Source organism: Pelobates fuscus, chromosome 11, assembly GCF_036172605.1.
Source record: "Pelobates fuscus isolate aPelFus1 chromosome 11, aPelFus1.pri, whole genome shotgun sequence".
In the NCBI taxonomy this organism is placed as follows: Eukaryota; Metazoa; Chordata; class Amphibia; order Anura; family Pelobatidae; genus Pelobates; species Pelobates fuscus.
The window spans coordinates 28,412,273-28,434,663 of NC_086327.1; the positions used below are offsets into that span (position 1 = coordinate 28,412,273).

Consider the following 22,391-nt stretch of genomic DNA (forward strand, 5'->3'; position numbering starts at 1 on the left):
AGCAGAACACATGGGAGCTCATCTGTCACATAGTTCTCTGTAAGGGGTACTTACATACATTGCCAGATATATCTCCCAAATTAATCAGGATCATTTTAATTAAAGGGACACTACAGGCACGCCAGACCACGTCATCTTATTGAAGTGGTCTTGGGGTAGCATATCTGTCCCACTTAGTCCTGCAATGTAAAATATAGCATTTTCATGATTACTTTGCAGGACTGAAACTGCCTCTAGTGGCAGTCTTTCAGACAGCTACTAGACTAGAGGCACTTACAGAAGTTTAACGAACTCTGAGTCTCTTAAACGTCGCTGGACATCCTCACGCTCTGCATGAGGACATCCAGCATCAGTGAATACTCCAAAGGAAAGTAAGAGGCAATGCTTTCTTATAGGGAGTGCCTAATGGGTTTTAAACCCATTATGTGCTGGAGCAGGGAGTCGTGGGGGGAGGGAGTACAGAGGGCACTATATAGCTTTGAATTCCTAGCACTAAAATCTCTTTAAATGTCAGACATAATAAATATTTTTTAAATATGTTTTAAATGTCAGGAAATTCTTGCTACACTGTGTTTGTGGTCCTTCCTTTGTTTAACAAAGTAAAATAACAGTATTTGCTTAAAAAAACAAACACTTATGTAAATCTACATTATGTTAACCTTTTAGATTCAAAGGAAATGGTTAAAGTGTGCGTACCACTTTAACAAACCAGTGCTTATCTTTATAACTGTTCCACTGTTACCCATTAACACTGCAGTTAGCAGAGAAAGTGTGAAGCTATGTTGTTTATAAACTAATATCACACTATTCCACTTAGTCTGTTTGCTGCTGTGTGGGTGTGTAACATGACACGATCATGTGTTATGTGTTTTCTGTTGGCAGTACTATACACACATATTTAACCCACTGCAAACTGAGTTTTGAAACGTAAACATCTACACCCTTGGGGAAAAATATCATTTGTGCAATAAAAAAAGTCTTATGTAATAATGTAAAGTAAACAATGTTAACATAAAAACAGTCTATAAACATAACTACACTTTATTTGAGATAGTCCAGTAGGTTAATGCACTAACTGTTGTATGAGGTGGAAGTTGTAGAACTACAACTCCCATGGTGCTTTGCATGACTTTAGAAAGCTTTTAACATGACAAAGGATCATGGATGCTGTAGCTTTAAAACATCTACCTTTTGGGCACGTCTGGCCTAGCCCAAACAAGCTTACAATCTAAAGGACTGAACTGTATTAAACATTTATTTATTAACTGTTGATTGGTGTTTGGGAAACATCACCCTGATGCCACCCTCATCAGGGTTTGGAGTTGCACCCACCAGTGGCTGGAGACCTCATGAAAACCACGTGAGGATGCGCTGGTAAGTGTCACTGGTGGCTTCTCCTTGAAAAGTAATGTCTTGTGGCTTTTCAGACTCAGTTCAAACGAGACACGAAGACCACATAATAGATTTTTTTGGTCACAACTTCAGGCCACTGCATTGAAAAACCCAGAAATTTCAGGAGAGACTTCAACTCAAAGCAATGGTTTGGACAAAAATACAACAACCCAAATCCTGTATGCTTGGGCCTTCATTGTGTAGAAAGCGGCCATTCTCTTTAAACCCCAATAAGGAGAGAAATGGTTCACTTGAGCAGTAGGATGGGGAAACCTGGAAAGGAGGAGGAATTGATGTGCCACACAGTATTGTGAAATTCCAATACTCCAAACACTTTAACTTGTGAAGTGCTCTGTGCATGAAGAGTTATGTCTCCTTTTTTCATTTTAGAAAAAGTGCAAATTTCAATAGAAATTAACCTTGTTACACCCTCCTGGCTGTCAATCTGACAACCGGTCCCGTTACTTCCTGGTTTGGCTAGCTCAGTGGAAGTACACACAAGAGGCAGCAATTGCCCAGAGCACCTGCCTTGCAAAGACTTTTAATTGAGCTGCACTAGGAAGTCTGTGATTGGACAGCCACATAAAGTCTGGGCTGGCTTAGAAGGGGAGGGCTTGAAAAGGCTGCAACCAATAGATCTGCAGCATTTGCTAGCTGTTTTTAGATATAACCCAATGAAAAATGCATAATTAAATACCTAAATGTTTTGATTGAGGGGGTATATCTACTAGAATCAGTGGAGGGGAGTTTGGCAGTATTGCCTTATTGATTTGACAAACTGACAATCCTTTTTTATATGAAAGAGAAAAAAAGTTACTGAATAATGTATTTATAAGTTGGAGAAATGTTAATCTCTTCTCATTGTAAGTTATTTAAATGTTGAGAAACATATATAAAAGTGGTTGAGATACTTACCTCGTGTAGGCGCGAATGCCAGTAAGTCAAGGAAACGTCTGGACATACTTCAGGTCCCATATGAATTAACGAACTACTGACTGTGCTATATATCATTTCAGGAAACAATCTAATTTCTAATCCTTTAGAGTGTTCTGTTGAATGTAGCGCAATCTATTTTACGTCTTGAACTCTGCCCTAAACAGCTCACATTCAGTTTGGTTTAACCATTCTCTCTAATTTATATCCCTTCTGTCTCTCATTCGACAAAATAATCAAAGACCCTTAAAGGGAACACAGTGGGCAAACGGGGCAGATGTGGATTTTCAGGAGTGGCTGATGTAAAATGTAATTCTAGGCACTTGTATAGATAAAGGTCCAGCATATGACTTGAACCGTATCCTAGAACAGAGGCTTGTGACCTTCTCAACTCCAAACGTGGTGGAATACCCTTCTTCTTCTAAGAGTGCGCAGCCAGCCAACATCACATAATCGAAGAACTCTGCCCACCAAGAGCAGTGATAGCCCTTCCTTTTTGTACAATGTAAATGGTCAGGCATCACTACAGGACATCACATGTCAAGTCTTTTACATAGTTATCTGTGTATCCTATACACCTCCTAACCTCATTCACCCCTACAAAAGGCTATCTAATGTGGTACCGTGCAATGGGGGGGAGTTGTGTCACAAAGGTCAGTCTTTCCATGCATTGTTCTTCCATCTGTTATATGTTGTGTGTGTGTCCCCCACCCTCAAAGAAAAAGCTTTCCAAAAATCAAAGTTTTATAAACCTACTGGGTCATCTGAATATCAATTAAAATCATTTCACCAACCCTATACAACTGCAGGCGGTAAAAGGCCATCTACAAAATCCTAGATTCATACTGACATTTTAAAGAACACTAATGATGGCTCTATAAAAAGTCCCCCAAATTATAGGGTAATGGTCTACTGCTGCTCTCTTTTGTCTCTTTTTCTTTTACGTTGTTGTTTTGTTTCCCTGTGAGATCTTTAGTTTTTGTTTAAGAAACATAGCCAAATGTGCCTTTTCAGTCCATCTATATTACACTGCTTAGCGAGATATCCTCTTTACAGCTCATTAAACCTCTTTATTCCCAAATCTCCACCCTATACACACGCACTAAGCTTCAGGAACGTGCTGCTCTCTGTAGGACTGCAAGCACACACCGCAGGCCCACGCTCCCATCTTCCCCTACTGATGCAAAAAAAAAAGTGGTGCCTAAATTAAATGTGGGGGCTTATTCACTAAACGCTGAAATGTAGCACGTGGGAAAACCAAAAATGCCCAGTGTCAAACATACATTCTCCAACTCATGTATAGGCACACAGTGTTTGCTTGGATTTATAAATTCAGTTTTCAAATCGCTACAATTAACTAAACATCTCCATTTTATTAAATTAAATCTGAACTGCAAAACAGATTTATTCACTAAAATGAGAATTTCAAGTAAATTCAAATTGTATTTCACCGTTAAGGTAAAAGTAGTCAAAAAGGAAACATTCTCTAAGTCACCTATGTTTCCGGTTCAGCTACTTTGGCCTTAAATTTAAAATTAAATTTGAATTCACTTATTTATTATTATTGGCATTTATAAAACGCCAACATATTCCGTAGCACTGCTTCAAATTCTCACTTTAGCGAATGACCCTTTAAGACTAAATTAGACGAGTTGTGATGATAGCTCAAACAGGGAATTTTTCCAGAACGGCTATTTTTGCCTACATTTTGACATTTAGGTTTAAGTTGTTAAAATTCAGAGTTTAGTGAATAAGCCATTCGGAGGCACAGCCAAACGGTGAAATACATTTATATATGCGCATACATAGAGATTACATTTACGAAATTCCCGCTATTTCTATTCTTTTTTTATTCCCCTGGTTTTATTGCGCTCATTAATCCTTATAGGAGCAATGAATTCTTTTGTTAAGGAGCAAATTAACACTAAAACCCCAGTCTTAAAATACCACGCAGCTATAAAGTATCCCGACATGTTCAGTAAATGGAATATTGGTTATTATAAATAAGGATTACAGGTGTGTAAAAATAAAACCATGAAGATTATGAGTGTAGACAAGGGCTCAGAAGGGAGGAGGTTGTGGGTGTGTTACCAAATACATGGATGTAATCACTAAACTGAGAACTGTAGCAGGAAACTTAAAAATAAATTAAATTTTAGGCCCAAAAAACGGATATTCCCCATCTCAGAAATAGGGGCCTATAATTTGCAATATCTTGTTTTTTTTTACTTTTTGATGGTGATTCTCTGCTGTTTTGAAAATACTGATAAAAACCAATAATATAAAAAAAATATATTATTTTTCTAAATTCTCTAAGATGTTTGGTTTAGTGAGCAAACTTCAAAGTGTATTAAAATTTTTGACATTGACAAACAACGGCATGAATTGGTGAGCGAAATACAATTTTATGAAGCGGCTGAATTTGTAGAATTGTAACGAAGACTTTCCTGGCAGTTATACAAAAAATCCTTGACACTCTGATGTTACATGTATGTGACTTTTATGTTTTGAAAAGTGATCTTCGTATATGTGTATGTATTTGTATATGTTCGTTGTGTCTATACATTTATTCTCTGCTTCTATAACTACCGATGTTATTTTTGCATAAATTGCAAAGCGCTTTGGATAACGGCGCTATATAGGAACTGCTAAATAAAATAAATTATTAAATCGTTTATAAACTGCGACCTGTTTGAGAACTGAAAAGAGAATTTCAAATTTTAGGATAAGATATGCACACTGAAAACGTTCTCTTTCTCCAAACTGCTATTTTGCCATAAATTTCCAAATTCCTGGTCCAATTTTGGATTTATATTGTTAAGTACCATCATTATCATAATCAGTTTTTTTGTTGTGTCTTACTGCAGGGATGGCTGTTGCACTACGCTATGCGTGCAGTTATATAGATTAAAAGCACGGCTTGATGTCTTAATGATCTTGTCAACTGCCTTGTCAGCTTGAAACACTGGCAAAGTTTAACCCCAAAGACCTTTTATGTTGTCATCACGATCTGATCCATGCAGCCCTTGTGCCAATTCACAGCTTATTGTGTATCAATTCTACACAATCCTCCGGTCACTAAAGGAGGGGCAACATTCAATAGCAGATTAGGATGTTTCATTCCGGGGACATGGAGGTTCAGCAACAGCCTGTAGCCTGTTATATAAAATTATCAGCATGTTTTGGATAACATTACATGTGTATGGAAACCGTGATCAAAATGGAATCTAGCCAATCGCAATTCATACTCTTCTTTGTCTAACAGGTTCTAGAGTAGCAGAATTGTTGTGGCTAGTGACTGAATTTATTCCTCAAAATTGGATTCTTATACTAGTGCAGGGGTTGGCAACCTTTGGGACTGCATCTCCCATAATTCTGTTACAGCTATAATGCTGGCAAAGCATCAGGGGAGATGTGAAGTCTATAATGTTGGTTAGTCCTGTTCTAGTGTGTCTATAACAGCTCGGACTCAACAGCGTAAACGTTAGTTCTGTTTGTTATGTTTAAAGCGCCGACACATTCAGCAGTGCTGTACAATGGATGTAAGAAATATACATGCAACAGCAACAGAATTGATTGACTTACAGGTGCTGGAGGTGAAGACAGCTGTGCTTAAACAGGCTTACTGTTTAGTTCAATATTAAATTGCCAAAGGGCAGAAAATGGAAAGCCGTTTCTGGATAACGCTGCTGGACCACGGGTGACTTAAACTGGTTCAATCAATTTGATTGATCCACCTGTGTTTAAGCAGTAATTTTCATAAATCCAGAGCTGTTTGCAATCCTTGGGTCAAGGAGTTCAAATGAAACAAACATAATTGTGCGTTCCAGTACGCCGCCGCTGGGTTTAAAAATCAGGGCAAATTGTTAGGAGTTCAAAGTGACTCTCAAATTTTAGCCAAAAAGAACCAAATAAGAAAATCTCTCCATGGTTTCAGCTTTGTGGTTTTGGCCTAAAATGTAAAATAACCTTTAACCCCTTAAGGACCAAACTTCTGGAATAAAAGGGAATCCATGACATGTCACACATGTCATGTGTCCTTAAGGGGTTAAATTCCCAACAAGTCACAATTTAGTGAATAACCCTAAGTGACTTGCCAAGTAATATATATATATATATATATAGCATAATGGAAGTAACAGAAATGCAGAATTCAGGCTTAAATAGACAAGCTGTGTCTGTAAATAGGTTGGACATTTCTTTACAATCCTCCCCTTTTAGACTTTATTACGCAAATCAGTTTTCATTATAAATAACTGTATTTAGTAAATGTGTCCATTTCTGCTATTTTGTCACACTGAAACGTAGGCCAAAAAAAAGCAGAACTGGAAAAATATCATTGAATTAATTAAACAAATTAATTGTTTTATCAAACCGTCTGGATTTGCTTTTTCTAATTGTGTTGCTGTTTAGCGAATAAGCCCCTTGAATTGCTCTCTATCAAATAATGAGGTTGAAATAAAAAGTTACACTTTTTTTCCCCAAATATTCCTCTTTATATGTCAAAGGTGAAGTGTTGAATTTGATCTAATTGTATATTTCCAGTGACTTTTGCATTTTTTATTTAATACGAGTTTGCACAGTTGCAACTTTGTGAGTAATACATTTTTTATTATAGTCTAATTTTGTATTATAATAACTATTCCACATATATTACCAATTGATGCAATGCAAACTGTTTTAACCCCTTAAGGACACATGACATGTGTGACATGTCATGATTCCCTTTTATTCCAGAAGTTTGGTCCTTAAGGGGTTAACAGCATGTTCTCAGTAAGGCACTCACTAATTGCATGTACATGTATGGTTCTCTAAAAGGGGGGGGGGCAGGACTGTAGCAATTTAAAGGCACTGGGTATAAGGAATTAACTGTTTAATAGTTAACTGATCCTTGGTGATCCAATTATTATTTGCCATAGTTTATCGAATATATAGAGAAAAAGATGGAGAGGGGAGAGGGAGGGGTGAGAAAGAGCAAGAACTGGTAAGCCAAGTCTTTTAACCCCTCCCCTTCTAGGGATAAAGGGATGTGACAAGAGACTCTTGTCTGGCACACAAGGGGTTAAGCCTTGATTGAATGGTAGTCGGAGCCCAACATAGTATGCTATAAATACATCAGATGGGTGGGTAGCCTCATCGAATACCACCACAGCAACTGATTGTAATCTGGGGTTAAAATAAAATGATGGCTGTCAAAGGAGCAATAAGGACTGAAAACTTCTAATTGTGATTTTTTGTCTTTTTTTTTTTTTTTACTAGAGCAGTTTTTATACCCACTGATTTGTGTATGTGTTTGCAGACACCCGACCTTCCCCCAGATTTATAATTATTACACTACAACTTGCATAGCGCCAGCAAGCTCCGTAGCGCCGTGCGATAGAATGCAATACATTGTAACAAGTCTGCGTTACACCACGTTCTGTTATTGTCCGTTAGGGGCGGATAGGGTGGTAATATCTGCCTTTTTTCTTTGTTGTCATAGCAATCGTACAATTCACAGAATGCGGTTCGTTTTATTTATCCATAAAGCATAGAATCTGGGGGAGGGAGTGTAACAGAGAACCCCCATGGTATAAAAGAATAATTAAGATTAATATATTAATATCAGAAGAGGGGGAAACCCCTCTATACACTGCACTGACAGTCACAGCTTATTTTGTAAGTCAATATTACTGTACCAGACCCCTCCCTAGCCCCCAAAATAATGTTACAACTCTAGCCTACAACCCCACCTCTGTCAGCAGTGAATGAAGGGGAGGGGGCGTAGGGTGGGGGACATGGCTAAAAAATCTCTATATTTTTTTCTTCCAACCTGATCTGCATCTCCACCCCTATTTTTTTTTTTTTTAGGCTAAATAGGTAACATAAAGAAGGGTTTGCCAAACTGTCCTCCCTCCCCAGTTTTGTAACCTGGTATGTCACACTGTGTATTTTTTTTCCTCTCTCCAGTTAAAATGAAGTCCCCCCTCCCACTTTTTGTCTGTCTCCTCCTAACTGTTCTCCCTCCTCCCTCTGTAGCTCAATTTCTGCTCCCTTTCTATATAAGCTTCCCAAACCCTGCCCAGACTTATCCAGAGACAACTCAGCCCCAAGCCCCAATAACAACAACAGTACAGCCACAGAGGCAAAGGCAATGGCCACATTTAACTTAGCCCAGCCGGAGGACATGGGGCCAGCGCTGCCCAGAGGAGCCCTGTTTGGAGTTGGCAGTACCAGGGGGACATGCAGGAGCTTGTTTGGACCCATAGACCACGACGAGCTGAGATCTGAACTGCAGAGGCAGCTCAAGGAGATCCAAACATCAGATTGTCAGCGTTGGAACTTTGATTTTGAAGCTGGCACACCATTGAAGGGTGCCTTCTGCTGGGAGCCCCTGGAAAGCAAATCAATGCCCATCGTCTACAGGGAAAGCAGACTGTCCCCTGTCAGCACAGCACAGGTGCCCAGGCAAACCCAGCAGCCCACTGTAAACAGCAGAATTCCTGTGCCAACAGAGGGCAAGGAGGAGGCACCAGTGGAAGCAGCTCTGCTCACTCTTGGGGGCACAGATTGCGCAAAGGAGAACGCAGAGCTGGCAATCAGGAGGTGTCAGGGAGTTAAAGTACCGACCAAATCCTCTACTCACATCACTTCCCAGCTTAGGAAGAGGGAGGTCAGCACTACCATAACAGGTAAGATCCCTGCTTTAAGGAATAACTCACATCCCTGCCACAGACACCTCAGAGGGCACACTGTCATGCCAGTCTCTTTTGTTTTTAACAGTGTCATTTGGACTATTGAGAATGAGCAGGTTGTCCTTAAATGTGCAATGCCAGGGCAGACATAGTGAGAGCAATTGCTTTAAATTGGGATATCATGAAAATCTGCCACTTTTTTTTGGTAAATTAATTGTTGGCTTCCTCCCCCCCCCCCCCCCCCCCCTTTGGTTTAATGTTTTTTTTTTTGCCAACCTTTGGCTATAATGGGGTTTTATGTTTGTCACTTGTAGTTCTTGGTTTCAATGTTTTCTAAAGAAAAAAACAAAACGTGTCTGTGTGTGTGTGTATTTTGTTTGTGAGTTTTTTTTTCTAGTTTAATAATATTCTTTAACCTTTTATTTTTTGCAGATTATTTCCCCAAAAGGAAAAGAGTAACATCAGTTGCAAAGAGTGACAGTCTGAAGGGTACCCACCCATTTTGCACTTTGGAGCAGACCCCCAGAAAAAAAATCCGATGAATCTTTGGTGAGTATTTCAGAGTGGATGGAATATTGTGCTTTATTTTTATTTTATTGTTATTATTATTATTATTATTATTTTTTTTTTTTACAAATGTTTTTGTTATTTTTATTAAATTTTTTTAGAATTTTTAAAATATCTTTTTCAACATTTTTTGGGTGAAATAATCTATCAGAAACCATGCATAATAAACCACAGGAGTGAGTTAAGGACATTTGCTTTTAGGAGGTTGGGTGGAGAAGGGTCTTTAAAAAAAAAGAGAAAAAAAAAGAGAAAAAAAAACAAAAAAAAACAAAAAAAAAGTGCAGAGTTGTCCTACAAGAGTTGTTTTGGTTGTAGAAAGTGGGAGTTGTTGACTGCACATGATTCTGCTTTTTTTTTTTTTCCACGGGAGTGTTACTCAATCGCTTCAAGCTCCTCCTTGGAAAGTTCTGAAAAAAAAAAAAAGAAAAAAAAAAAAGAAAAAATTTGCAAAACAAGCTGTACTGGCGGGAAAGGAGGTTACAAGAAGGGAAGAAGGTGGGGGATGGGAGCTTAAGCTTGAAAGAGAGAGAGACTGACTGCTTGCCTAGTGAATAAACAAGGGCAGGGTTTGCAAATGGCTGAGTGCTGCAGGGCTTAAAAAAAGAGAAAAAGCTCATATCTGCTATGCAATAGCACTTTCCTCTCTCTTTTTTTTTCTTCCAATTTTATTTACGTTACCTGTGTTTCTCTGACTTCTGCATTATATAGTTTAATCGTGACTTGTTTTTACTAAAAATTTTATTTTTTTAATTGAATTTTTTAGATCTGGATTTTTTTTTGACTGATCAGGGGAATATATAAAGCAGCCAGAAGACAAGCGTCGATCTCCGTTGCCCACCTCCCGAAGGAGTGAAGGAAAAGAGACTTTTTTTTTTCGTATTTTTTTCGTATTTTTTTTTTTCATTATGTGCTTGGAGCTAGTCGACAACGTTCTGAAGGAGAGAATGAGGGCTCCTGTTACGGTTGTGGAGGTTGATGCAGCGTCTGGGATGAGGACTTTCTAAATATTACGCATGGGTTAATAAAACAAAAAAACTGACGCCACAAACTTTTGATCCATATATTGGATATCTGTAGCATTTTTAAATTTTTTCTTTTTTTTTACATTTAATACTTTTTTGAGGGGAAGCGGAATTTTTTTTTTTTTTTTTCTTTAAGGGTTGAGCTAGCAGAGCAATCCACCATTTTTTTTCCTGTTTTTGTGCTGTGAATGTTAACTTAAATATCTTAAATTTTGCAACTTAATAAGAGCCAATAGACATGCACAAGTGATGTATGGAGCATTTCATAATGTGTAATCATGTTTATTGTTTTTTTGCACTGTTTTATTTTTATTAATATAACACCATTATGTACAGCAAAAATGTAACAAAGCTTAAACAAAAAACAAAAAAAAAACAAACAAAAACATAAGTTATATATTTATATAACGTGTTGGAATATTCCAATGTTAAGCCATAATACTGGCTACAAAAACCGTTAATAGATGTTATACGTATGTCTCCATTTTGGAGAGATAAAAGTAATTGTTTCGTAACTATGCATGTACAGTGTTCTATATATATTTTTTGTTTTGTAACTTTGTTTTGAAAAAAATGTACAGATTATTGCAATATCTTCAAAAAGTAAAATATATGACTTTTATACCTTACTTTGGTCTATCTTTTTATTGCAAAAATATTTTGTAACGTATTTAAGGTTGGTGCCATGAATCATCATCGTTTGGGAAGGAAAGATTTGGGAGGAGGGATTTAAAAAAAAAAAAAGTTTTTATACCTTATTATTATTCCCAATTATTGTGAGTGTTTTTCTAAATGTGTGCATCTTGACATTGAAAGGGTTAAAGCGGTGTCCCATGGCTCTCAATACCTGCTGTAATACAAACCGTGCTGGAGCGATAATTTCTTGCTTTGTACTCTTATGTTATATAGCAGGCCCTAGATGCAAAATAAGATTATCTGCTAAGTGAGAATTCAAAGCAAATTTCAAATTTAAGGTGGTAAAAAAAAAAAAAAAATCAGCTCAGAAAAATTCTCCTAATCCGCTATGCTTCTCAGCTACTTTGGCCTTAAATTTGAATTTCACTTTGAATTCTCACTCAAGTGAATAATCATGTCTGTTGGTTTTGGGAACTTTTTAAAAAATATACTGAAACTCATATGTCTTTCTACACTGAACTGTATTTATAGGGATTTAAAATCTGTATGGCAAAATGTAGGCCATACTAGATGATCTAGAAAAATTCTCAGTCTTCAGTATAGGTAAAAGTTTGGCTATTGAAGCCTTAATTTTGCTATTCACATTTTAATATGCCACAATAACCCTATGTTAAAGGCCTTGTCATAAATAATCACCTGGGGGATACTGGAGTTTTTTTGACCGTCAATCTCAGCATAGATTATCGAGCCTAACATTCCGAAAGCTATTGTTTTCAATGTACGCAGTACAACAACACCACTTTTTTATTTTTGTGGTTTTGTTTCTTTTAAAAAAAAACACAGAGCTACATATTATTATTATTATTATTTATATAGCTCCATCAGATTCTGTAGCGCTGTACACAGTTTATATTCTACACACTCTGTAATGCAGCTGTTAAAACAAAAACACATTGCAGCCCCTGAAGAATATCTTGTGGCAGTTAAACACAATGTATACAGCAAAAACATGTTAATAGGTTTATTTTCCCTAAACTGTGAATTGGAGAAAACCAGTCAAAGGAATTGGGGGAAAATTTAGCCTTGGGTAAAAAAAAAAAAAAATACAGTTGAAGAAATGTTTCCATTTTCAAATAAAATTTGGAATTACCTCATCAATTCTCCTTAACCCCAAAGTATTTTTTAAACTAAACTTTCAAAATTCAGCGAATTAGAGACTGACGTACAATTAAGGCTACAAAAGCTGATCTAGAAAAAATTCTAAATAATGCTATAATAGTAGGTTAAGTAGTTTAGCCTGAATTTTGCAATTTGATTTTAGATGTTATACGATAGGTACCGTAATCCCTAAACTCTGAATCGCAGGGACTTGAAAACAGAATTGCAAATTTTAGGGAAAATTTGTCACGTTGTAGAGAAGTTGGGGGGTAACATTCCCCTAAATGTTATAATTTAGATTCAAGGATTCTGATTTAGTGTTTAGAAAATAAACCCATCCCATATCTTGCACTACGTGACGTCAATGCTAATAGCTACGAGCATGTTATCTGAGACGTTCAGATGTGTAGCTCAGAGAGTACATTCGTATGTTTTCTAGGACAGGGTGGTGAGGTTACCGAGTTCATTTCGCAAGTTTTACATAAACTACGACTACACGAAGTATGTCACTAGAAACACTCGGGCTTATTCGCTAAATACCAAATTGTAGTGAAATTAAGTCATTATAGAAAAAAAATCAAGCTTAATTAAACAAGATGTGAAATGGAGGAATTTTTCAAAATTAGCTATTTTTTTTTGCATATAATTCTATGTTTGGTTTTCAGATTCGCTGTTGCTACTACTAACTTCGAGACAATTCTTTAGCAGTCAGAAAGAATTCTTGCTGATTTCAGTTGGAGCTCATTGTTGCAGTGAGAAAATAGCTTAATAAAATTGCAGCCCGGCAGCAGGTGAGTTACCTGCTAGGAAAACAGAGAATGCTAAGGTAACAGAAAGGGGGTTTAGGGGCATTGGGTGGGGTACTATTTAGGTAAAAGGTAGGCTAGAGACAGACATAGGATCGCTTAAGGTTAGGTAGGTTAAAGCAACATTCACGTGTTATAAAATCCTTTATGTATTACACTTCCAGCCTTTTGTGAAATTCTAAATTTGTTTAATTTGGATAAAACAACAGTAATAATGTTTGTTTGTCAGTTGACATTTAGTGAATAGACCCCCACCCCACATATGATAAATTGAGGACCGGATTAGCAAAATTCAAACTAAAGTAGCTGAACTAAAACAAATTCACATTTAGCTAAATGAATCCTAAACATAATCATCATAACCAGGACCCCCCCTCACCCATTGAAAAACACATACATGTTATTAGACACACTCTCTCTCTCTCTCTCTCTCTCTCTCTCTCTCTCTCTCTCTCTCTCTCTCTCTCTCTCTCTCTCTCTCTCTCTCTCTCTCTCGTGATAGGAATAAAAACCATGTATTCCTGTCACCATAAAAAAAACACAACTTAGGCCGTTGGTACTCATTAAAAAGGTAATAAAGTTAGCAGTTACGCTGCGACTGACTCCGTCCCCGCTCTGCATTCTTGACCGAGGTCATCAAAACTGACAATCTCAGCCAATCCAATGCTTTCCCATAGAAATGCATTGAGAGGCTATTGCGCATGCGCAACAAAACGCTGCACTGTGCCAATCAGCATCTCCTCATAGACATGCCATGAATCAATGCATCTCTACGGGAAACATAAAGTGCCTCCATGCAGAGTGAGAATACGCTGACCGTTATGCAGCACTGACCCAGGAAGCACCTCTAGTGGCCGTCTGAGTGACCACTGCTAGAGGTGCTACTATGCCAGGGTCGTATTAGCCGCGAGACAAACAAGGCATTTGCCTTGGGCGGCATTTTCCAGGGGGCGGCAAAAAAAGCCGCCCCCAAACGCCCAGGGCAAATGTCTTGTTAGCCTTGCGGCTAACTGACATGCCGGGATGGGCTGGCTGTTAGGCGCGGGCGGCACTGGCGAGGGAGCACTTTCCCCTGAGCTCTCTGCTCAGCTCCCTCGCGCGCCGCCCGCAGAGTGAGGCTGGGAGGTGGAGCCAGAATATGATGTCATATTCCGGCTCCTAGCCTCACTCTGTGGGCGACGCGCGAGGGAGCTGAGCAGAGAGCTCAGGGGAAAGTGCTCCCTCGCCAGTGCCGCCCGCGCCTAACAGCCAGCCCAGCAGCCCGACCAACAGCCCCAGGAAGAGAGAGTACCCCCCCCCCCCCAGCATTCCTAAAGGTAAGGAGGCTAGGGGGGTTGTTAAATAAATAAAATTAAAAAAGTGAGTGTTAATGTGAGTGAGTTTGTCTGCTAGTGTGTGTCTGTCTCTTAGTTTCTGTCTCTTAGTGCGTGTGTCTGTTAGTGTGTGTGTCTGTCTCTTAGTGTCTGTCTCTTAGTGTTAGTGTGTGTCTGTCTCTTAGTGTCTGTCTGTCTCTTAGTGTGTGTCTCTTAGTGTGTGTCTCTTAGTGTGTGTGTCTGTCTGTTAGTCTGTCTCTTAGTGTTAGTGTCTGTATGTTAGTGTTAGTGTCTGTCTCTTAGTGTGTGTTTCTTAGTGTCTGTCTGTTAGTGTCTGTCTGTTAGTGTTAGTGTCTGTCTGTTAGTGTTAGTGTCTGTCTCTTAGTGTGTGTCTCTTAGTGTCTGTCTCTTAGTGTGTGTCTCTTAGTGTCTGTCTCTTAGTGTCTGTCTCTTAGTGTTAGTGTGTGTCTGTCTGTTAGTGTGTGTCTGTCTGTTAGTGTGTGTCTGTCTGTTAGTGTGTGTCTGTCTGTTAGTGTCTGTTTCTTAGTGTCTGTCTCTTAGTGTGTGTCTGTCTGTTAGTGTGTGTCTGTTAGTGAGTGTGAGTGTGTTTGCCTGTTAGTGAATGAGTGTCTGTTAGTGAGTATGTGTTTCTGTCAGTGAATGTGTGTGTGTGTGTGTGTGTGTGTATTTAGAATGCGGGGCAGGGTGGAAGGGTTGGGTGGGGGTGGCGCGTGGAAGGGTTGGGTGGGGATGGGGGGGGAGGCGCCTGAGTTTTGTCCTGCCTAGGGCAGCACAAAACCAGGATACACCATTGTACTAGGCAGTAATTGAAACACTGCCAGGGACAAGTTATAGACACCAGAACAACTACATTAAGCTGTAGTTGTTCTGGTGACTATAGTGTCCCTTTAACTAGCCACTTGCACAAATGCATAAGTTCACAAAAATATATCATGGCTTCAGTCTCGTGCTTGGTTCCCTTTAGTGCAACAATGTTACCTTTAACATGATTTTGTTAAAAAGTAATCAACCGCTCCCACTAGGACTTACCAAGCATTAGTTCACAATCCATCAATAAAGTGCACAGCTTAATGAAAACTGCTTCTCACTGACTCACACAGAGACTCCCTCTGACACTAATTCACACTGTAATCAGGGAGGAAGATGGAAGGGTTCGGTCTGCTCTCATACAGTTTGCAGGTGTGATGGATCGTGTGACATCATATCCTGGCATCCACTTCCTTTTACCAACTTATTACCACTCTCGGAGCCCCGCTGGTGTGAGAGCTGTAAACACGTGGCTCTCCTGAATGTGCCGCATCATGAACCCCAGGAACTCTAGGTGGGAGCGGCACAATCACAGCTCTCACACCTGCGGGGACCCTGAATTTGTGGGGCCCAGGGCCAGTGTCCGAATTGCCCTACCCAAAGGTGCGTCTCTGAATGTAACCTTAACTATACGTTAAGATTTGTATAATCTAAAGAGCTGTGATGTCTATCCTTTTGTACTCCAACAAGCTACTAAACTGCAAATTGCAGTAAAATGGAAACCAAAAATCCATATTTAAACAGCCGAACTGCGATTATAGCTGAGCTGATATTTTAAAATTGGCATTTTTTGGCCTCTGTTTTCCAATTCAGTGTTTAGCGAATCATCCTTTAAATTTCCAGTAGACATAACAAAGCGTCACTGCCGACACAGAATGTTGAGTTTTTAGCTATTTTCACAGAGGGCCATTAATTGTAAGCTCACCTGAGCAGCGTCATCTTTACTTCTTGTATCTGTCCCATTAGTTTTTTCTGTCAATTACCTGTTGTTCTGTATCCCTGCTTTATAAACATAAAGCATTGCAGGATATGTAGGCAGCACGCTATTTGCATACTTATAACACTTGTCATAAAATCCTGTTTACAAATTTCAATTAAACAAACATAGACTGTGACGGCAGATAAGAACCATTCAGCCCATCTAGTCTGCCCAATTTACGAAATACTTTTTATTAGTCCCTGGCCTTATCTTAAGTCTAGCAGGATAACCTTATGCCAATCCCACGCATGCTTAACCTCCCTCGCTGTGTTAACCTCTACCACTTCAGCTGGAAGGCTATTCCATGTATCCACTACCCTCTCAGTAAAGTAATACTTCCTGATATTATTTTTAAACCTTTGTCCCTCTAATTTAAGACTATGTCCTCTTGTTGTGGTAGTTTTTCTTCTTTTAAATCCCATTACTAAATTATCCTATTACTAAAAAAAACAAAAAACCCAGTATATTTATTTATTTATTTTTATGTTTTTTGTGCTATTTTTGATCTTTATTACTGTTATTTATTATTATTATTTTTTTTTTGGTGGGTGGGGGATGGGATAAAGTACTTACATTTTGTAGTGTAGTGTATTTTATTTGGAAAGCCAAATCATTCTGAGACAGCTGGCTGCCTGTGGCTCCTATTGTGTGCGTGTTTTTTTTTTTTTTTTAAAGTGCCCTTATCCTCCACCCAATCACCCCTGTCCCCCCCCCCCCCCTTCCTTATTCCTTACCACTGCTATTGAGTTTTACAGCTTCATACAAACAAATAGTGAGCATTAAGAGAACATGTCATCAGCCCAGCTGTCTGGATGGCTAGTTTGGGAAGCCAAGAGCAAGTGTTGGCCAGATAAGAAAAGCGTCACTGGATGGCCAGTAACATTTGGCAATAATGGGACCCTGTCACATCAGATGATTTAAATCTCTTCACTTCACAGCATAACTGGGAATAATGTTAACTTTTTAATTGCTGAAGCAGAGTGCATCTGCCGGGTTATATACTAACGTGTGAATTGTTGATCATTCAAATTAAAAATATTTTTAAGCCAAAACAAACAACATCGCTGAGATTAATTTATTCCCTAAAATTGGAAATTCTATTTCAATTGTCAACAATTCACAGTTTAGTGGGTAATCATCATGGGTTATCCACTAAGGCAACAGATTCAAATAAAAATGGCAAAATTCAGGCTAAAATATCAGACCTGGAAAAAAATATCACATCTTGACTTTTTCAGCCCAAATTTTATAATGTGGATTTTATGGGATTTGAGTAGAAATTATTCACGTCTATGTAGCTGTATGTGTATATTTGAGAACAATGTCAAAATAAGGCAATATAGGGGGGAGGAGCCTAGCTTCTAGCCTGAACAGACGTGCAGGAACTGAGCTCCTGACCAAAACTGAAGATTTGGGGGTAAAACCCCCCAAAAACCGGCACGTCTGGTATCAGGAGGACGATAATCGAGAAGGGGATACCCGGGGGCACCGCCTGACACCCGAATTTAACCTAACAGCCGCCGGGAACCCTACAACCCAGTTAAGGCCTGCTGGAGATTGAACCGAGGAGAGGCGGCCGCTCTCCTCACTAGAGATCTGGCAAACAGGCTCAGCACACCTCCGAACTCCTGCCCCCCCCACCCCCCCCTGGACCGGTGGGGGATATCCCAGCCCAAACTAAGCAACCAAGTGACTGTAGTACACACCGAGAGCTACTGTACCAGGGCCTGATCGGGAAACCTGGGTGAGCCACGAGGCACCCGCAAGATGGCCGCCGCAGCGCAATCCCAGCACAGTCCACCAAGCTTACCGCACCAGAGCTGGAGAGAGTCTTTTGAAACCCGCTATGAGGCTGTTTGCCAAGCATTCTGGGACCGCATAGCCAAACGTGGGGCCCTGCCAGCAACCCCTGACATAGCACCTACCTGCCACACAGCAGCGGACACCTGCCTCCCTTCCGGGTCGGGGGCCCAACTGGAGGAGACTCCAGGCCGCAGTCCGACCACCTGCGGGGACAACCGCAAGCCGCTGACCTCTCGATGGAGGAAGATCCACGGACAAAGGGCACTAGCTCCCTACAAAGCCCGGAGCCGAAGAGACAGGGACCTGCCATGCTGCACACCGCGCTCGCACAGCGAACAGGGCAACCCATGCTCACACACATCAGGAAATGGATCAGATAAAGCAGACCTCGACGCGGACTCTACACTGAGGCAAGCAAGAGGCATAGGCTGAGGACGACGGACAACACATCCATAAGCTCACCTCCTGAAGCATGACACCGGCCTGAGCCCTGACCACACCACTTAGACACTGATAACAGTACCTCAACTTAGCCTCACAATAGCCAGCAACAATAACCCTATCTTCCAAAGCTATGTTATGTTTGTCATATATGCTGTTGCTTACTCAGCTTGTCACACATAGACACTACACTTCAATGCCAAACACGAGCAGCAACACATGACACTAGCCAAGCACATTAACCATAACAACTGTGCATGATCTACCTGCCTAGCAATGTATGCATATACCAAACGTGAACTACTACTTTAACCTACGCTCAAACCAAGCCTGTTTATAGCATAATTGAATACCTATAGTCGAAGCTACAATGTTTAACCTGCTATGTTATTATAAAATTGTGCCTGATACTACAAAGCCCCGCTTGTTACGCGAGGGAAATGCTGAGGAATGCCTTTGGGGCACTTTGAGCCTGCATGTACCAACTCTATGCACTGCAAAAAAAAAAAAAAAAATAAGGCAATAAACAACAAACAGAAAATATAAGTACATTTTCAGGGTTCTAGGCTAAAGTTTGAATTCAAAGTGAATTTCAAATCTAAGCTCAAAATAGTCTAATTGATAAAAGTCAGCTATACATCCATATTGGCTTTAAATTTTAATTTCACTTTGAATTCTTACTGTAGCCAGAAACCCTCATAGTGAAAACCAAAATATGCAAGCACTGCTCACCCAGGGAGTTAAGCAATGGCATTCAAAGGAAGGAGGAATCTGTAAACTTATATATAAAGTTTCCAAATTTACTTTCACATCTTCTACATTTTCCGCAGAATCTGTCCAAACGCGGACAGCGGTGATTGTCACCAAGTCCTCACAGCCAGCCAGACAGACAGAAAATATTTGGTGCATTCTGTAATTTGTTCAGATAATTTTTTTTTTCGGTTTGATTGACTTTCGTTCAAATGTTTCTTCTTTTTGGCTGAAATTTTGTGAAAATATTTGGTGATCACCAAATTTCCAGTCAACCGTTCTCTATGTTTCTAGTTAATAGCTCTCAGTTAGCCATGTGGTGGCACTGGCTAGCCAACTGCCACAAAATATATTTAAAAAAAAGTCTGCTAAAGAGCGAGCAGATTGCCAGTGGCACTGACTGTTTGCTGTAATTTAAACAAAACTACTAGTAACTGGAAAGCTATTGACCTTTTGTTGGGTTTTCATTAGAGCCCCAACCTGACTCCCCGGGTGAGGGCCTAGGGGGCACACTAGATTCTTCCTGTTAAATAATAATTAGCGCTCAACATGGATGACATTAGGAACGGACATTAGGATACGTTTTAATAATATTTTTTAGTATAGTTGGCTTAGCCACACAGTGGGGCACAGGGAGTAAATTCCTCTATTCTGTAAATTGGGGGCATGGCGGGTATGTTACTAACAACTGTTCCTCTTCCATGCCCCTGCTTGCCATGCCGTCAGTGGGGGCATGTATGCTAAACAGCGAGCAGACAGTGGCTGCTTGAGGGAATGACTGAATAACCGAATGGATTTTGTCTGTGAGCCATTCGGTCACTTTGTCATTCTGTCTTTTTCTGACTAAATGACTGAAAATTAAGATTTTTGATCAATTTGAGATTCTTAACAATATATACGCACGGCACATCTTACCGATAATGTAAATGTGACATTCTGCATTATGTCTACGGCAGCAGAGGGAATGGTCTATGAGTGCCAGAACAATGCTAATGCCCCCTGAACTCCCTAAACCTTTCCATCCCTTTCTTCTAACAATCTTTCTGCTTTTGCTCCATAAATATTATTGGCGAAAATTAGAAAGAGGTCCAGGCACACCAGAATACAAAGAAGGCAATTTATTGAACCAAGAATCAAGTATTTGGTTCTTGGTACTGGGACCGGCCTGGTTGCACCCAGATTCATCGGGATTGAGTGCAGTTCCACACCCCTGTTTCATGGCCATACATATTATTGGACATGCACTGCAACTCCCACAAAGCCTTTCTGTTCCCAGGGCCGGATTAAGAGCCCAGTGGGCCTGGTGCTGATAATTATGATGGGCCTTATTACAAAATCTTATTGACCAAAAACACTAAAACAGTCCTACCTCCTAAGCATCATGTATCTGATGGAGATGATGCTGTAGGGAAACTCATAGGATGCAACTATGAGAAAACACATACCCTTTGCTAATCTCATGCTTTCATCTTTCAAGTAAACCCATACCCCCTAACAGCAGGGTCCAGTAAAGCAGGAAGTCTATGGATGCGGTAAAAGGGTGGGCTACTGACACAAATCACATAACCAAAACGGCCGAAAGGGCGAACATACACAAAAAGGGGGAATGTCTGTGTCCCTATGTCTCCCAGTCCCTTAGTGTATGTGTCCTCATGTCTCCCAGTGTCCCCATGTCACTAGGGGACATTGAGAGACATTGGGACACTGGGAGACATGGGGGACACAGATACTAGGGAACACTGGGAGACCCCCCGGATTTTTCAGCTTGTGCTACTATTTTTCGTGTGAGAATACAGTGCAATACCAGCGCTGGCCAGTAGGTGGCGCTGTGAATGGAGAAAGGCAGGAAGCTACAGCGTATCCCTGCCTCTCTCTCATGACTGAAACCGCAGGGGAGCAGCACAGAGGCAGCCTACAGAGCAGGCAAGTGAGGGATGGGGGGTGGGGGAGACCGCATAGAGGAAGGTAAAGTAGAAGGAGCAGAAAGGTTCTGCAAGGGGCAGGAGGGGTCAGCAAGGAATAGAAAGGGGCAGCAAGAAGCAGGAAGGGGTCAAAAGGTTTTCAAGGAGCAGGAGGGTAAAGTAGAAGGAGCAGCAAGGAGCAGGAGGGGTCAGCAAGGAGCAGGAGGGGTCAGCAAGGAGTAGAAAGGATCTGCAAGAGGCAGGAGGGGTCAGCAAGGAATAGGAAGGGGCAGCAGGAAGGGGTAGGGACGGTCTGCAAGGAGCAGGAGGGGTCACCAAGGAGTAGGAAGGGTCTGCAAGGAGCAAGAGGGGTCAGCAAGGAGTAGGAACAGGCAGCAAGGAGCAGGAAGGGGCAGCAAGGAGTAGGAAGGGGCAGCAAGAAGTAGGAAGAGGGAGCAGGAAGGGTCTGCAAGGAGCAGGAAGGGGCAGCATGGAGTAGGAAGGGTCAGCATGGAGTAGGAAGGGGCAGCACGGAGTAGGAAGAGGCAGCAAGGAGCAGGAGGGGTCAGCAAGGAGTAGAAAGGGTCTGCAAGGGGCAGGAGGGGTCAGCAATGAGTAGTAAGGGTCTGCTAGGAGTAGGAAGGGGCAGCAAGGAGGAAGAAGGGGCAGAAAGGAGTAGGAAGGGTCTGCAAAAAGCAGGAAGGGTCTGCAAGGAGCAGGAAGGGGCAGGAAGAATCAGAAGGAACAGAAAGGATCATCAAGGGGCTGCAAGAAGCTGGAAGGGGCAGAAAGAAGCAGGAAGGGGCAGAAAGAAGCAGGAAGGGTCTGCAAGAAGCAGGAAGGGCAGTAAGAAGCAGGAAGGGTCTGCAAGAAGCAGGAAGGGCCATCAAGGAGCAGGAAGAGTCATCAAGGAGCAGAAAGGGATCAGAAAGAGAAAGGAGCAGAAGGGTGCAAAATAAGCAGAAAGTAGCAGAAAGGTAAAGGAGCAGAAGGAGCCTCAGAAGACAAAGAAGACTGTGTCAAATGAAGGAGAAGAAAATGAGATTGGAGCACTTCATTCTGGACACCACATCATAAGGCGTTGGTACCTGGGCCTGGCAGGGAAACTTTGGACCTTCTCATCAAACCAGGTAAAAACAAACAATATCAGTGTTAATGTGTTCACTTTTATTTATTGAGTGTCAGGAA

The 22,391-nt window shown here is 40.7% G+C and overlaps 1 protein-coding gene across 1 annotated transcript; it reads left to right on the top strand.

Moving 5' to 3' along the window:
* The first annotated feature begins 8,349 nt into the window (after positions 1–8,349).
* Positions 8,350–11,217, top strand: LOC134577879 (cyclin-dependent kinase inhibitor 1B-like). Its single transcript, XM_063436791.1, has 3 exons — positions 8,350–8,996; positions 9,432–9,548; positions 10,330–11,217. The coding sequence occupies exons 1-2, from the start codon at positions 8,459–8,461 to the stop codon at positions 9,539–9,541; spliced, it is 648 nt and encodes a 215-aa protein (XP_063292861.1). The 5' UTR covers positions 8,350–8,458; the 3' UTR covers positions 9,542–9,548; positions 10,330–11,217.
* The last annotated feature ends 11,174 nt before the right edge of the window (positions 11,218–22,391 follow it).

Coding starts and splice junctions, on each gene's coding strand:
- LOC134577879 (XM_063436791.1), top strand. CDS start 8,459: ATGGCCACATTTAACTTAGCCCAGCCGGAGGACATGGGGCCAGCGCTG. Junction 8,997..9,431: donor GGTCAGCACTACCATAACAG/GTAAGATCCCTG, acceptor TATTTTTTGCAG/ATTATTTCCCCAAAAGGAAA.